This window comes from Ahaetulla prasina, chromosome 10, assembly GCF_028640845.1.
Source record: "Ahaetulla prasina isolate Xishuangbanna chromosome 10, ASM2864084v1, whole genome shotgun sequence".
Taxonomy (NCBI): Eukaryota; Metazoa; Chordata; class Lepidosauria; order Squamata; family Colubridae; genus Ahaetulla; species Ahaetulla prasina.
In genome coordinates, this window is record NC_080548.1 from 26,533,368 (window position 1) to 26,548,945 (window position 15,578).

General features: G+C 43.9%; 1 protein-coding gene and 1 pseudogene across 3 annotated transcripts; both read left to right on the forward strand.

The window, feature by feature from the left end:
* Nucleotides 1–235: 235 nt before the first annotated feature.
* On the forward strand, nt 236–13,424 carry LOC131204373 (interferon-gamma-inducible GTPase 10-like; annotated as a pseudogene).
* LOC131204376 (interferon-inducible GTPase 5-like) lies at nt 3,503–8,945 on the forward strand. Of its 3 annotated transcripts, none has more exons than XM_058195601.1 (2): nt 3,503–3,632; nt 7,202–8,945. In XM_058195601.1, the coding sequence occupies exon 2, from the start codon at nt 7,229–7,231 to the stop codon at nt 8,417–8,419; it is 1,191 nt and encodes a 396-aa protein (XP_058051584.1). In that variant the 5' UTR covers nt 3,503–3,632; nt 7,202–7,228; the 3' UTR covers nt 8,420–8,945. The 3 variants fall into 3 exon arrangements, with proteins under 3 accessions (XP_058051584.1, XP_058051585.1, XP_058051586.1); XM_058195602.1 differs by having other exon boundaries at nt 3,614–3,707; XM_058195603.1 differs by lacking the exon at nt 3,503–3,632 and adding an exon at nt 5,642–5,726.
* Nucleotides 13,425–15,578: the final 2,154 nt, after the last annotated feature.

The window sequence follows — 15,578 nt, forward strand, 5'->3', positions numbered from 1 at the left end:
CCAAACGGCCTGGTTGGGGAATTCTACGTGTGGATGTCCATCCACCTGAAAAGTCTCCGAATTTGGAAAAAAACCCAGCCATTTGTTTGTTTTACAGGGTCTGCCCCAGTATTTGCAAAGAACGAAAAAGTTTCTTTTTCCTGCAAATCAGCTGCTTTTAATCCTGGCCCCTGTAGGAAGCTCGGATTTGATTGGCAGGATCAGTCATGCAAAAATGGGAGGAATGTTTTAGGAGCTTAAGGGTATATTAGAGAGGTGCAGTCCTTTTGACCTGTGGAGTCTGGCTGTTTTTGCAAAGAGATCCACCCCAGCCTGCTTAGAGACCTTTGAGAATTACTTCTTTGAAAGAAGCAAGTAAGTGTTTGTATACCTTTCCCCTCTCTAGGTATAGCTATGGTAGATTCTGTACTCCTCGCTTTTCAAACTCCATTGTCTTTTCAGCTTCTGCTGATCTTCCTATAAAGGAGCCTTCAATATAATTTCTTTTCTACTAAAGAATGTGTGCCTTGTGCCTAGGAAGCTGCGAATGGCTGAAAACCCTTCAGCTTTAGGAAATGCGTACACCCCTTTGTCCCTCATTGCTGAACCCAAAGTTTTTTTTATAGATGGCTCTGGGGAATCAGACGGAGGCGCACCTGAGTTTTCTCCCCCTCATTTAATGATGCCTCCTTTGGGCTTACACTGGATTTTGGGTTGGAGTTGAGTGTGGTCAGTAAATAGATTGGGTTTTGTTTGTGTCAGGCAGATATTTTATCGACAAGAAAGGAAAGCAATGAAATGTGTATCGAAGAAAGAGGAGGAGGAGGAGAGGAGGAGGATGAGAAGGGAAAGGAGGAGGAGGAGTAGTTGAGTGCAATTAGTAAATAGATTGGGTTTTGTTTGTGTCAGGCAGATATTTTATCGACAAGAAAGGAAAGCGATGAAATATGTATCGAAGAAAGAGGAGGAGGAGGAGGAAAAGGAGGAGGAGGAGGAGAGGAGGAGGAGGAGGGAAAGGAGGAGGAGTTGAGTGCAATTAGTAAATAGATTGGGTTATGTTTGTGTCAGGTAGGTATTTTATTGACAAGAAAGGAAAGCAATGGAATATGTATTAAAGAAGGAGGAGGAGGAGGAGGAGGAGGAAAAGGAGGAGGAGGAGGAGAGGAGGAGGAGGAGGAAAAGGAGGAGGAGGAGGAGGAGGGAAAGGAGGAGGAGTTGAGTGCAATTAGTAAATAGATTGGGTTATGTTTGTGTCAGGCAGGTATTTTATTGACAAGAAAGGAAAGCAATGGAATATGTATTAAAGAAGAAGGAGGAGGAGGAGGAGGAGGAGAAGGAAAAGGAGGAGGAGGAGGAGAGGAGGAGGATGAGAAGGGAAAGGAGGAGGAGGAGGAGTTGAGTGCAATTAGTAAATAGATTGGGTTTTGTTTGTGTCAAGCAGATATTTTATCGACAAGAAAGGAAAGCAATGGAATATGTATTAAAGAAGAAGAAGAAGGAGGAGGAAAAGGAGGAGGAGGAGGAGAGGAGGAGGAGGAGGAAAAGGAGGAGGAGGAGGAGAGGAGGAGGAGGAGGGAAAGGAGTAGGAGTTGAGTGCAATTAATAAATAGTTTGGGTTATGTTTGTGTCAGGCAGGTATTTTATTGACAAGAAAGGAAAGCAATGGAATATGTATTAAAGAAGAAGGAGGAGGAGGAGGAGGAAAGGAGGAGGAGGAGGAGAGGAGGAGGAGGAGGAAAGGAGGAGGAGGAGAGGAGGAGGAGGAGGAGGAAAGGAGGAGGAGGAGGAGAGGAGGAGGAGGAAGGAGGAGGAGGAGGAGGAGGAGGAGGAGGTTGAGTGCAATTAGTAAATAGATTGGGTTATGTTTGTGTCAGGCAGGTATTTTATTGACAAGAAAGGAAAGCAATGGAATATGTATTAAAGAAGAAGGAGGAGGAGGAGGAGGAGGAAAAGGAGGAGGAGGAGGAGAGGAGGAGGAGGAGGAAAAGGAGGAGGAGGAGGAGGAAAAGGAGGAGGAGGAGGAGGAGGAAAAGGAGGAGGAGGAGAGGAGGAGGAGGAGGAAAAGGAGGAGGAGTTGAGTGCAATTAGTAAATAGATCGGGTTATGTTTGTGTCAGGCAGGTATTTTATTGACAAGAAAGGAAAGCAATGGAATATGTATCGAAGAAAGAGGAGGAGGAGGAGGAGGAGGAAAAGGAGGAGGAGGAGGAAGAAGAGGAGGAGAAGAGGAGGAGGAGGAGGACTTGAGTGCAGTTAGTAAATAGATTGGGTTATGTTTGTGTCAGGCAGATATTTTATTGACAAGAAAGGAAAGCGATGGAATACGTCTTAAAAAAGAAGAAGAAAAACTCAGGAGAGTTGAATAGTGTCAAGGGGTATGTGCTGATTTTGTCTAGCTGAGGAGAAGAACATCTGGAAAGCTGTAAAGGTAGTCCTCGACTTACAACAGTTCATTTAGTGGCCGTTACAACGGCACTGAAAAACGTGATGTACCACTGTTTTTCACACTCACGAGCTTTGAAGCCTTGCCCGTGATCGCGTGATCAAAATTCAGACCGCTTGTCAACCGGTTCGTACTTATGACCGTGGCTGCGTCCCAAGGTCATGGGATCCCCTTTGGCGAATTCTTGACGAGCCACATCAACAGGGAAGCCAGATCTGCTTAATTGTGTGATTAAGTGATTATCAACCGCAGTGATTCACTTAAACAATTGTGGCAAGGAAGGTTGTAAACCCCAGGGCAAATCTCACTTCACAAATGTCTCAGTTAGCAACAGAAATTTTGGGCACAATGGTGGTCATAAATCCAGGCTACCTGCAGTTAATAACTAGCCTGCATAACGTTTGTGCCAATAATTTTATCCATAAGCAAAAAAGAGAATATGTATTTTTTAAAAAAAAAGAAAGAAAAGGAAATGCCCAGGAATTTAGAGGGATGTCAAGAGGAGGAGTTGGCTTTGTCTGATTGAGGAGGAGAAGATTTGGAAAAATTCTCCCTCTCCTGATTGGCTTTTAATCTCCCCCTCCCCCCACACTTTAGACCATGATCCGGTGCAATAACTGACGTTGCAATTATGAAAAGCACCAGTTCATTTCTGGGCCCAAAATTTTTTTGAGGATGGTTTTGGGGAATCAGCCGAAGAAGCAGCAGCCTTTTCTCTCCCCCGCATTTGATGGTATCTTCTTTGGTTTTACACTGGATTTTGGGTTGGAGTTGAGTGCAGTAAATGAAGAGATTGGGTTATGTTTGTGCCAGGCAGATATTTTATCGACGAGAAAGGAAAGCAATGGAAGATGTATCGAAGAAGAAGGAGAAAGAGAAGGAGAAGGAGGAGGAGAAGAAGAAGAAGAAGAAGAAGAAGAAGGAGGAGGAGGAGGAGGAGGAGGAGGAGGAGGAGGAGGAGGAGGAGGAGGAGGAGGAGGAGGAGGAGGAGGAGGAGAAGAAGAAGAAGAAGAGGAGGAGGAGGAGGAAGAAGAAGAAGAAGAAGAAGGAAGAGGAGGAGGAGGAGGAAGAAGAGGAGGAGAAGAGGAGGAGGAGGAGGACTTGAGTGCAGTTAGTAAATAGATTGGGTTATGTTTGTGTCAAGCAGATATTTTATTGACAAGAAAGGAAAGCGATGGAATACGTCTTAAAAAAGAAGAAGAAAAGCTCAGGTGAGTTGAGTAGTGTCAAGGGGTATGTGCTGATTTTGTCTAGCTGAGGAGAAGAACATCTGGAAAGCTGTAAAGGTAGTCCTCGACTTACAACAGTTCATTTAGTGGCCGTTACAAGGGCACTGAAAAACGTGATGTACCACTGTTTTTCACACTCACGAGCTTTGAAGCCTTCCCCATGATTGCGTGATCAAAATTCAGACCGCTTGTCAACCGGTTCGTACTTATGACCGTGGCTGCGTCCCAAGGTCATGGGATTCCCTTTGGCGAATTCTTGACGAGCCACATCAACAGGGAAGCCAGATCTGCTTAATTGTGTGATTAAGTGATTATCAACCGCAGTGATTCACTTAAACAGTTGCGGCAAGGAAGGTTGTAAACCCCAGGGCAAATCTCACTTCACAAATGTCTCAGTTAGCAACAGAAATTTTGGGCACGATGGTGGTCATAAATCCAGGGCTACCTGTAGTTAATAACTAGCCTGCATAACATTTGTGCCAATAATTTTATCCATAAGCAAAAATGAGAATATGTATATTTTTAAAAAAAAAGAAAGAAAAGGAAATGCCCAGGAATTTAGAGGGATGTCAAGAGGAGGAGTTGGTTTTGTCTGACTGAGGAGGAGAAGATTTGGAAAAATTCTCCCTCTCCTGATTGGCTTTTAATCTCCCCCTCCCCCCACACTTTAGACCATGATCTGGCGCAATAACTGACATTGCAATTATGAAAGGCACCAGTTCATTTCTGGGCCCAAAGTTTTTTTGAGGATGGTTTTGGGGAATCAGCCGAAGAACCAGCAGCCTTTTCTCTCCCCCGCATTTGATGGTATCTTCTTTGGTTTTACACTGGATTTTGGGTTGGAGTTGAGTGCAGTAAATGAAGAGATTGGGTTATGTTTGTGCCAGGCAGATATTTTATCGACGAGAAAGGAAAGCAATGGAAGATGTATCGAAGAAGAAGGAGAAAGAGAAGGAGGAGGAGGAGAGGAGAAGAAGAAGAAGAAGAAGAAGAAGAAGGAGGAGGAGGAGGAGGAGGAGGAGGAGGAGGAGGAGGAGGAGGAGAAGGAGGAGGAGGAGGAGGAGGAGAAGGAGAAAGAGAAGGAGAAGGAGAAGGAGAAGGAGAAGGAGAAGAGGAGAAGGGGGGAGGAAAAGGAGGAGGAGGAGACAGAAGAAGAGGAGGAGGAGGAGGAGGAGGAGGAGAAGAGGAGGAAGAGAAGGGAAAGGAGGAGGAAGAGGAGGAGAAGGAGAAGAAGAAGAAGGAGAAAAGGGAGAAGGAGAAGGAGAAGAGCAGCTCAGGAGTTTTGTGTGGTGTCCTGGGAGGGGTGTTGTTTTTTTCTGGCTAGGGAGGAGAACATCTGGAAAGCTTTCCCCTCTCCTGACTGGCTTTTCATACCACCCCACACACCCTTTGGACAGTCATCCAGGCATATTGGTGTTGCGGTTATGAAAGGCACCAGGTGTAATAGTCTACAATTTCAACTTGACCTTAACAAACGATAGAAAGAACAGACAGGTAAAAGGCAACTTAGCCAGCAGTAAGAATATAAACGGAGCAACATGCACAAGAGAGACCTACTCTAGTTCTTTGGCAAAAAGGGGGAGGGAGAAGTGAAGTACTTTCAGATTTGCAAGACCGATTTCAGCTTTAGCGAGAGCAAGAGCATTTAGGCTTATAAATCACCCCATGGAGCTTTATAGCAGTTTTGTTGTGGTCCGTCAGCAGCCTACAGAGCTGGCAGTGGAATTGGACAGCAATGAGCTGAGGCCAGGGCCATCAGGTAGTGAAGTGCGGACTCCAGAGTCTCCAGAGACTGAAAGCAGTGAGGCAGAGGAACAGGAGGAGCCTGTTCCTAATGCATGCATGAGAAGAGCTGCCAGAAGGCAAGAGCAGCTCAAGCAGAGAGGACAACTTGGGAGTAGGGCCAAGAGATGATTGGCCCCTCCCATAAGGCTTAAAACAGACCAGCGCCCGTGTTTCAGCTTTGCCGGAAAACAACGTTGTAGCTGCGTCCTCTGCTTCGTGAATATCTTTGTTTGTGTGACTTCTGGACATTTATCAGGAAGGGCCTTTGGCAGTTTGCCTAAATGGACTCAGGTTTGTGATAACTGAAGAATTTGTGTTTGGGAGGCCTTTGTTTTACTTTGACTTGAATGATGCTGGGAATGAAGTAATTCCCATCTGTTCGAATAGTTTATTTTATCACGGACTGTATTTGTTGCTACCTACTTGGGACTGGGTCACAACAAGTTTATATCGCTTGGCGGTTTGCAACGTAGAAGCGTAATTTGCATATCGGCCCCAACACTCTGGGTCTGTCAACCTTGAAGCTGGCCTGACTGAGGCCATTTTGGGTCTTCAGTGCTGACACACTGCAGAAGAGGGATAGGAAGTGGGGGGGGAGTAGAGATAGTTGGGGTGTTGCAGTCAAAACAAAATACTTTCTCATGGGAACCAAGGACGTTCCTGCAGGTGCTCAGAAGGAGGGGACTGGAGTCACCTAGCAACTGAACAGTAATCTGATTGGATCATGTGACAAGCTATTTTGAGAAAGTAACAAACTTTTAATTAGGTGAAAACCATGGAAATACTCAGTTGGTTTGCATCAGTCTGTGCCAATATGACATATCCAATAAACCTATTCTTTTAGGAATTTTCCTTCCTCAGAGTTTTGCTTGCTTTGGGTATGTTACTTGGAACCCTGACAGGGTCCTTATTTTGCCAACCTTGGAAGGATGGAAGGATGAGTCAATGTTGAACCCAGTCAGGATCGAACTCTAGACTGTGGGCAGAATTTGCCTGCAATACTGCACTTTAACCACTGCAACACCAGGGCGCAGTGGTTAAATTTAGGACCTTTAGGATTTAGACCAGATAGGAAACATGACCAGATGGCTTATGCTATTTCATAATAAGCTTATATTAACATAATCTTGCAAGTCTGAAAATACTCCAGAGTACTTCAGAAAGGAAGAGAAGATTAGAAAGAAACTTAAACTGATTCTTCCTTAACTGTCTTGGGTGCAAGAGGGAGGGAGGGAGGGATTGAAATCACCATCAGTCTTCCAGGATTTGGTACGTAAAGGTGTGTAGACATGAAGGACAAGCAGAGAGATATGAAATTCTTCACTTTCCTTTCCTTTCCAAAGTCACCCTCCCTTTCCAGTAAACTGATTTTATGCCATCAAATAATTTTCAGATGCTAATGCATAAATTTTCTTCAAGACCTTCTATCCCTAATCTGTTCTTTCACCGAGTTCTAATGTTGCACTTAGTTCCACCATAATTTAATTCACGCTTTGGCTGCTGGCCATCCTCTTCTTATCTTCCCTTTTACTTTCCCCAGCATCAGAGTTATCAGCACAGAGCTGGGTCTTTACATCAGGTTTCCAAAGTAGGATAATTTGAACCTGGACCTTTGCGCCTCATTGAGAATTCGGGGTTGATTCTTTTTATGATCCATTAGTTTGTTTTCTTGGTTGTCCATGGTATTCTCAGGGGTCTTCTCCGACCACAAATCCAAAGTGCCTGAAGTAGCTGAGAAATATCCCAATGTCTCTTTTCCTTTCCAGATAATCTGCACAGAACAAAACGCAACTATGGGCAATCAAGTTCCAAAGGATTTTTTAAGGATGGAATTTGAAGATTTGAAGAAAGATTTGAATCAAGGCAACATCCACAAAGTGGCAGCAAAATACCAAAAACAGTTAAATGAAATACAAAAACTGCCCCTTAATATTGCAGTTACTGGAGATGCTGGCGTTGGGAAATCCTCCTTTGTCAATGCCTTCCGAGGAGTAAATGATGATGATGATGAAGCAGCCGAGGTCGGGCCAGGAAAAGAAACCATGGAGCTGAAGGCATATCCTCACCCTTCATTCCCTAATATAAAAATATGGGACCTTCCAGGGATCGGAACATATAAGGTTAAGGCAGCGGAATATCTGAAGAAAGTCCAATTTGAAAGTTATGATGTCTTTATTATGCTTATTTCTGACCGTTTCACTGAAAACAATGCTATGCTGGCAAAGGAAATACAAAGAATGAGGAAGAAGGTTTACTATGTTTGCAGCAGAATAGATATCACTATCGACAATGAAAAGAGGAAAAGGAATTTCAATGTGAAAGACACCTTGGCATCCATGAGGAAATATTGTGAACGTAGCTTGAAAGAGGCAGCTGGGGTTTCCTCAAGTGTGTATCTGATATCCAGCCGGGAGGTACACAAGTATGATTTCCCTCTCCTGCAAGAGAGAATAGCTGCCGAACTTCCTAACCGCAAGAAAGATATTTTAACACTGTCTCTGCAGATTTTCTCAGAAGATAAATTGATGAGGAAAAAAGAGCTAATGAAGTCATACATAAAGAAAGTAGCGTGGGTATCTTGTGTTTGTGGAGCAGTGCCTGTCCCTGGTCTCTCTATGGCTTGTGATGTTGGGATTTTGATAGGTGCTCTGAGATATTTCTGCAAGGTGTTTGGCTTAGATGAAGGGTCCCTCCGTTTTCTGGCACTTCAGACAGGAAAAGAATTTGAAGAGCTGAGGTCGGCTATCAAGAAAACCCCGTTAGCCAACGCAATCGATGCGGAATTGGTGTTTTCTCTCTTGATGAAGTCATCTCTCTGGGTTGTCATGTCGGTTGTGGAACTGGCTCTTGATTTCATACCTGTTATTGGGTCTTTGTTTGGTGGAGCGAGTTCATATGTTGTCACGTATCATTTTCTGAACAGCTTTCTTGATGATGCTGTGGAAGACGCCCGAAATGTTCGTGCAAAACTTCTTAAGCAATAAGAATCCCAGGGAAAGTTTAAAGACACCTCTCAAAACCTCCTTTGAAGGAAGCAGTCAAACATTTCATCCAAATGAAACAGATGGAGGAAAATAATAACATTTCAATGCTTTTTTAGGAAAACCTATTTTTTCTGTTTTTAAGAATTCTCTGATTGAAATATGTTCTTGATCATCCAGAGGGCAAATGAATGTCCCTCTTTATAGATATCTCCATGGGAAGTCCAAAATTAAATATTTATCTATATTGCTTGGGGGTGGTTGCTTTTTCTCTTTTTCTTTTTTTTCCTGTTCTATTTGTAACAATTTTAAATAACAAAACAATAGAGAATTTGATGAGAATTTGAAGCTGCATATTTCATAGCGGTTTTTGAAAAATATCACGAAACCCCCCCCCAAAATACTCTGCTCCAAATTGTCTCATTAATGTTATAATCATTAATTCCATAACTTCCGTTATTATCTATGTATGCACAAATTGTTTTTGAAGATATATTTCTTCTTTAAATAAAAAGATCTTTAAATAAAGTTTTGAACGCAGGTTTTGATTAATGAAATTGAAGGGGGAATGCTAGAGAAGTTACTAAAAGCCACTGGACCCGGGGTGGAATTGCTCCCGGTTTGGACTGGATCAGCTGATCCGGTAGTGATGGCGGTGGTTGGTTCAGAGAACAGGTAGCAAAAATCCCTGAGCCCCCCCCCCGCCCATGCCCCCCCAATCACCGGGTCATACTTGTCTACTTGGCTGCTTCTTTCCAGCTCGCTCGCTTTTCCTGCCTTGCTTCCCCTGCAATCAATCACATCAGCTAGCAACTGAATCTGCCTGCCTGCCTGCCTTGTGCCTTCAATTTGGAAAGTAACTGGGTTTGGTGTTTTTTTTGGGGGGGGAGGGGAGCTTTAAACAAAATAGTTAATTGGTTTTGTGTTTTTTTGGAGTTTTATTTTTTTTTAGACATAGTAATTTAAAGTTAAGGAAGTTTTAAATTTAGCTGCTTTTATCTAAAAATATAAAATATAAAATAATAAAATAAGATATTTGTGCAGCTTTCTGAGATTTGTTGTGTTTCTGTAGTATTTCACTCTAACTACACAAACACACAAAATCTCACATAGCTGTATGTGGCATTTTGTGTGGAAAAAGTGTGAAAGTTGGTTTTTGAGCTTTTTGTGGCTGTGTGAGGTTCCTGCTTGTTGCAGGGGCCATTTTGGGTCAAGTGCAGCTGCCTTTACATTATAAAAATAAAAACAAATACGTCAGCTCATTTACAAACGGAAGAACAAATACTTTGTGGAATAGAAAGAAAAATGTTTGATTGTCCCTGGGCTGAGAAGAGGTGAAGCAAGAGCTCCTTTCAGGCAGGGAGGAAATAAGCTCGACTCACAAAAGTTGTTGGTGAATGGGGTTACATTTCTCAGGGATGCTTTAATGGGAGTCACAGATTGGATAGGGGAGGGGAGGGATTATTGAAGCAGCAGAGAAATTAATTTCACTTCAATGGTCCTGGGTGCAAGAGGAAGGGAGGGAGGGAAAGTTCCATCAGGCTTCCAAGATTCAGTAACTAAACCAAGCAGAGATCCCAGCCGTCTTGTCCAACCTGTTTTCTGGCCTGATCAACTGAACATGCCCAGCCCAAAATTGGCCAGGTTCAATGAAGGGTGGGGCACACAGTTGGGTGAAAGTCCAGACTGCCCCCCCCAACAGTTTTCATCTCTCAGCTGAGTTATTATTTGACAAAAGTTGAAAGGAACCCCCTTAGCAAAGCAGGAGGTGGATTTGCATGCATCCGGGGACTCAGATGCATACAAAAGTGAAGTGGCTACAGCTTGGGCTACTAGGACTCTCTCTGGCTCTTCTGAGAGGTGTCCAGCCCAAAGCTGCCTCCTGGATATGAGAACATTCTGCCGTTGGATGGATTCAGCCAGGTCTGTAAGAATCCTAGAAAATCCTACACCTAGAAAGTGTCCGATCTCAAAGGATCTAGTTATGTGCAAGGGGTTTGTCAGGAAAGGAGCTGCAATTTACAATGGGAAGATTCCCACTGCCAGTGCAGGAGGCAGCTGGAGTAGTCTTTCATGTCACACACTGGATAATGCGATTGACCTCCTTCTGAGGTTGTCACTTTCAAAGCTCCTATGGGACTGTTGACATTCCAGGGCCAGAGGGGTGGGAGGGAGGGTTTGTGGGTAGGAAGCATGGTCCCCTCTCTTGAGTTGCCAATGCTCCTATTCAAATCAAGCAGGGAAAGGTGGCCAGGTACATCAATCCGATTACAGGTTGGCTGCTATGTTTCTGCTCCAGACGTGCTCATGGGAGATGAAGGTAACTGAGTGTTTGTTCCCTAACAGCTCTTGCCAGCAAACCACAATTTGGATTCATAGGAAAGTCAGTCAACAGAGTAGGAGGGATATGACATCACCCATCTCCTGTCTACCACACAATCCTTTTAGCAGCTCCAAGAAGGTTCCACACCCACTGGCAGGCTTCAGGTGACCCTGAGGCAGTGGTGGGATTCAAGTAATTTAACAACCGGTTCCCTGCCCCAATGATTTCTTCCAACAACCAGTTTGCCAAACTGCTCAGAAAGTTAACAACCGATTCTCCCGAAGTGGTGCAAACTGGCTGAATCCCACCACTGCCCTGAGGGAACAGATAAACCTCCAAGTGGCCTCAAGGGATCTCAGAAATCTAACAATACCTTCAGAGTGCTAACAACCAGATGACTGCAAAGGATATCAATCCTTCCATTCCTCCCCATTTAGTCAGAACTGAAGAAGCTTCTTGGATGAGAGGTGAACATCTTACAGGAAAACCAAGGAAGCCCAGTTGCCCTTTGAAAAAAAAAAAACACTTTTGGGACGTTCTTTAGCTGACAGGTCTACAGCATGCCTGATTGGGTGGGATGGCTTGATGGAATGAGATGAAGATGGTTACATAGGTAATTTAGCCTCATGCCATATAGGGGTTGAAAGGACATAAGCAACAACTTGAATGTCCCTGGGAGCAATTTCACAAAGTTGCTATTGTGCCCTATCCAGACTGGCAATCCGCAAACCAAAGCTTTTACAGTAGGAGATGACCAGGTTGAGTCTGAGGGAGGGGCAGGCCAACAGGTCATGAGTCTCAAGTCCCTTCATGTCCACAATAGATCTAAGTCCAGCCCACCTTGAATTCTGTTGAATCTTATCTACCACCAACTTGATTTGACCTCTAGTAGTTCAGATCCTTGTAGAGAGCTTTATCATACAATTAAACTATATATTTATCTATATTGCCTGGACTCCTGATTTCTTGCACTTGGCAAAGCCGATGATATGGAAATGGGGCACAAATGTATTCTTCCATGATACATTTAGTTTTACCTATGAACCAGTATGACCTCAGAAGATGAGGTGGTCTTACTAGGGACTATAGGGAATGTGCAGGAAGTCATGACATAACTGAGAAGAATCACAATCTCTCTCTTCATTTCCAGATAACCAGCGCAGAACAAAAAGTACTATGGGCAATATATTTCCAAAAGACGATGTAAGGAGAGAATTTGAAGATTTAAAGAGTGATTTGAATCGAGGAAAAATCCCCGAAGCAGCAGCTGAATTCCGAGGATATATAAATGAAATGCAAAACCTGCCACTCAATATTGCAGTTGTTGGAAAGGCCGGTGCTGGGAAATCCTCCTTCATTAATGCCGTCTGGGGCATAAATGATGATGATGATGAAGCAGCCGAGGTCTGGACAGTTGAGGAAACCAAAATGCCAAAGGCCTATTCCCACCCCTCTTTTCCCAACATAACGATATGGGAGCTACCAGAGATCAGAGAACGTAATTCTAAGGCAGCTGAATATTTCGAGAAGGTTCAGTTTGAAAGATACGATGTCTTTATTATGCTTGTCACTGACCGCTTTACTGAAAATGATGCTTTCCTGGCAAAGGAAATACAAAGAATGAGGAAGAAGTTTTATTATGTGCATTCTAAAATAGATCTCAGTATTGAAGGCGAAAGGAGGAAAAGGAATTTCAAGATGGAGAAAACCCTGGAGACCATCAGGAATTATTGTGAAGATAATTTGAAAGAGTCAGCTGAGCTCCCTGAGAGGGTATTTCTGATATCCAACTTGCATGTACATATGTATGAATTCCCTCTCCTGAGAGAGAAAATGGCCGCCGAACTTCCTGATTACAAGAAACACATTTTAACTCTGGCTGGGCAGGTTTTTTCAGAGAATAATTTGATGGACAAAAAGATTAAAATGAAATCATATATAAAGAGGTTTGCAAAGTTATCTTGGGTTTGTGGAGCAGCGATTGTTTGGCCCCTCTCTAGCTTGTGATATTGGAATCCTAATGGTTGCATGGGAATGGTCCTGGAAGGTGTTTGGCTTAGACAAGAGCTCCCTCCGCTTTCTGGCACTTCAGACGGGAAAAGGCTTTGAAGAGCTGAAATCGGGGAACCGGGAAAGGCCATTAGTCAGTACCGTCCATGCACAGCTGGTATTTTTTCTCCTTCTGAAGTCTGCTTTTTGGGTTATGCTCCCATCTGTGAAATATTTGGGGACCTCTCTTGCTGAAACTGTGTCGGTTATGAAACTGGTTCTTGATTACATGCCTGGAATCGGGTCTGTATTTGATGGAGTGAGTTCATATGCTTTCATGCATTATTTTCTGAACAGATTTCTTGGCAATGCGGTGGAGGATGCCCAGAACGTTCGAGAAAAGCTTCTTAAGTGATCAAAGTCCCCGTGAAAGATCCAAGGAGCCATCCTCCCCTCTTTGAAGGAGAACATTTCATCCCAATGAGAAGAAAGGGAAGAAAATAAGAATATGCTTTATTACCTTATTAGAACTGTCTATTTGCTCGCTTGTTATTCTCAGATTGCAGTATGTGCTTGGTCAGTTTAAGAGGCAAATAAATCTTTTTTTTTCTGCAGATGTCTCCAAGGAAAATTAGAAATTAAGTGTTTATCCATATTGTTTCGTTAGCTTTTTTCCTACTCCACGTGTAACAATCATCACTAATAAAAGAGTCGAGTTGATCCTTTCCAATTTCTCTGGCTTCAATTCAAAGATGATTAGGGGACTGGAGGCTAAAACATATGAAGAACGGTTGCAGGAACTGGGTATGTCTAGTTTAATGAAAAGAAGGACTAGGGGAGACATGATAGCAGTGTTCCAATATCTTAGGGGTTGCCACAAAGAAGAGGGAGTCGGGCTGTTCTCCAAAGCACCTGAGGGTAGAACAAGAAGCAACAGGTGGAAACTGATCAAGGAGAGAAGCAACTTAGAACTAAGGAGAAATTTCCTGACAGTTAGAACAATTAACCAGTGGAACAACTTGCCTGCAGAAGTTGTGAATGATCCAACACTGGAAATTTTTAAGATGTTGGATAACCATTTGTCTGAAATGGTGTAGGGTTTCCTGCCTGGGCAGGGGGTTGGACTAGAAGACCTCCAAGGTCCCTTCCAACTCTGTTATTATTAATCCAGCAACCCAGAAGTGATTGGAAGAGCCTTTTTTTTTTTTTTGCTTTTAAAAGCATTTTTTTAACATCCTCTTTGGGCTGAAGAGGTTGTAAAAAAATGCTTTTAAAGGGTTGAAACAAGGCTCTGAAGATCCCAGCTGAGGTGCCTGATCCTCAGAAGCTTTTTTTTTAAAAAGCATTTTTTAAAAGGTAAAAAAGCTGAAGCCTGCTAGGCAAAAAGTGGGGGGATGGTGTGTGTGTGTGTGTGAGGGAGAGAGAGAGAGAGAGAGAAAGAGAGAGAGAGGTGGGGGAGAAAAAGAAAGAAAGAAGAAAGAAAGAAAGAAAGAAAGAGAAAGAAAGAAAGAAAGAAAGAAAGAGACGGAGGGAGGGAGGAAAAAGGAGAGGAAAGAAGGACTACAAACCTGGCACTAGAGCAGTGGTTCTCAACCTTTATAGTGCTGCGACCCCTTTAATACAATTCCCCACGATGTGGCGACCCCAACCGTAAAATTATTTTCGTTTTGAATTTATCGTGCCTGAAGCCATATTGGCTAGCGATCTGAACTGCTTGCGATTGCCTTGAGGACAGAGGCATTAAAGCGGAGACTCCTCCCCTATTAAGTTTATGGCGCCTGAAGCCAGATTAGGCTAGCGATTGGGAGTGATTGCAGCTGGCTTGAAGGGGAGACATCAGAGCAAAGATTTCTCTCTTTTTTAATTCATCGCGCCTGAAGCTGAATTTGGCTAGCGATTTGAAGAGCCTGCAGCTGGCTTGTGGAGTCAACCATTGGAGCGCGATTCTTCGACTCGCAAGTATACTTCCCATATTTCCGATGGTCTTAGGCGACCCCTGGCAAATCGTCATTCAACCCCCAATGGGGTCCCGACCCACAGGTTGAGAACCTCTGCACTAGATGCAGCTTCAGAGGATAATCCAGGGCTGGAAGGGCCCTGGAGGTCATCTAGTCCAATCCTGCTCCATCAGGACACTGTTAGTGAGTTTCTGTCTTTTGAGCCCCCAATCATATAACCACACCCACCCAGTCACATGACCCTCCCACCAAGCCACGCCCATTGAACCCGGTAGGAAAGAAATTTAGATTTCACTACTGGTTTTGAGTTTCCTACTTGGATTAGAAAATCCACCCCTCTCCTCTCTCCCAGAGCCCTCCTCCACCCACAAAACCAGTACACCAACAGCCATGATCAACACAACCATTACACAACACAGCTGCACTGGGGGCTTTTTATATCCCCCCCCTTTGCTAAAGAGGTCTTAAAGAGGCAGGCTCCCTCAGCCCTGTTAAGTTCGGGTATTGACGAGGCAGGAGACCAGGTTAGTGACAACAGCTCTTTTAATATAGTGTGACCCAGCAAAACTCTGGAGAAAAACCTCTCCTTATATACACTTCAGCCTGAGGCTGCAACCAATCAGGAACGAGATATTTCCCGCCTAAAACTCCCGCCAAAACTTACAGTAATACATTACACTCCTTCCCTCCCAGAAGGCACTTTGCCAATATTTGCATATTACTTCTCTACGTAGTCCTGCAGGTACGTGGGGCGTCTCCTGACTCTCCCGGACCTGCGCAGTTCACTTTCTGGAGTTGAGTCGAGCTTGCCGGAGGGACTTTTCGTTCCTCTGAGCTCCTCCTCCCGCCATCCGGCCCTGGATTATTCGCCGGCTCGGACCTGCTGTCCTCT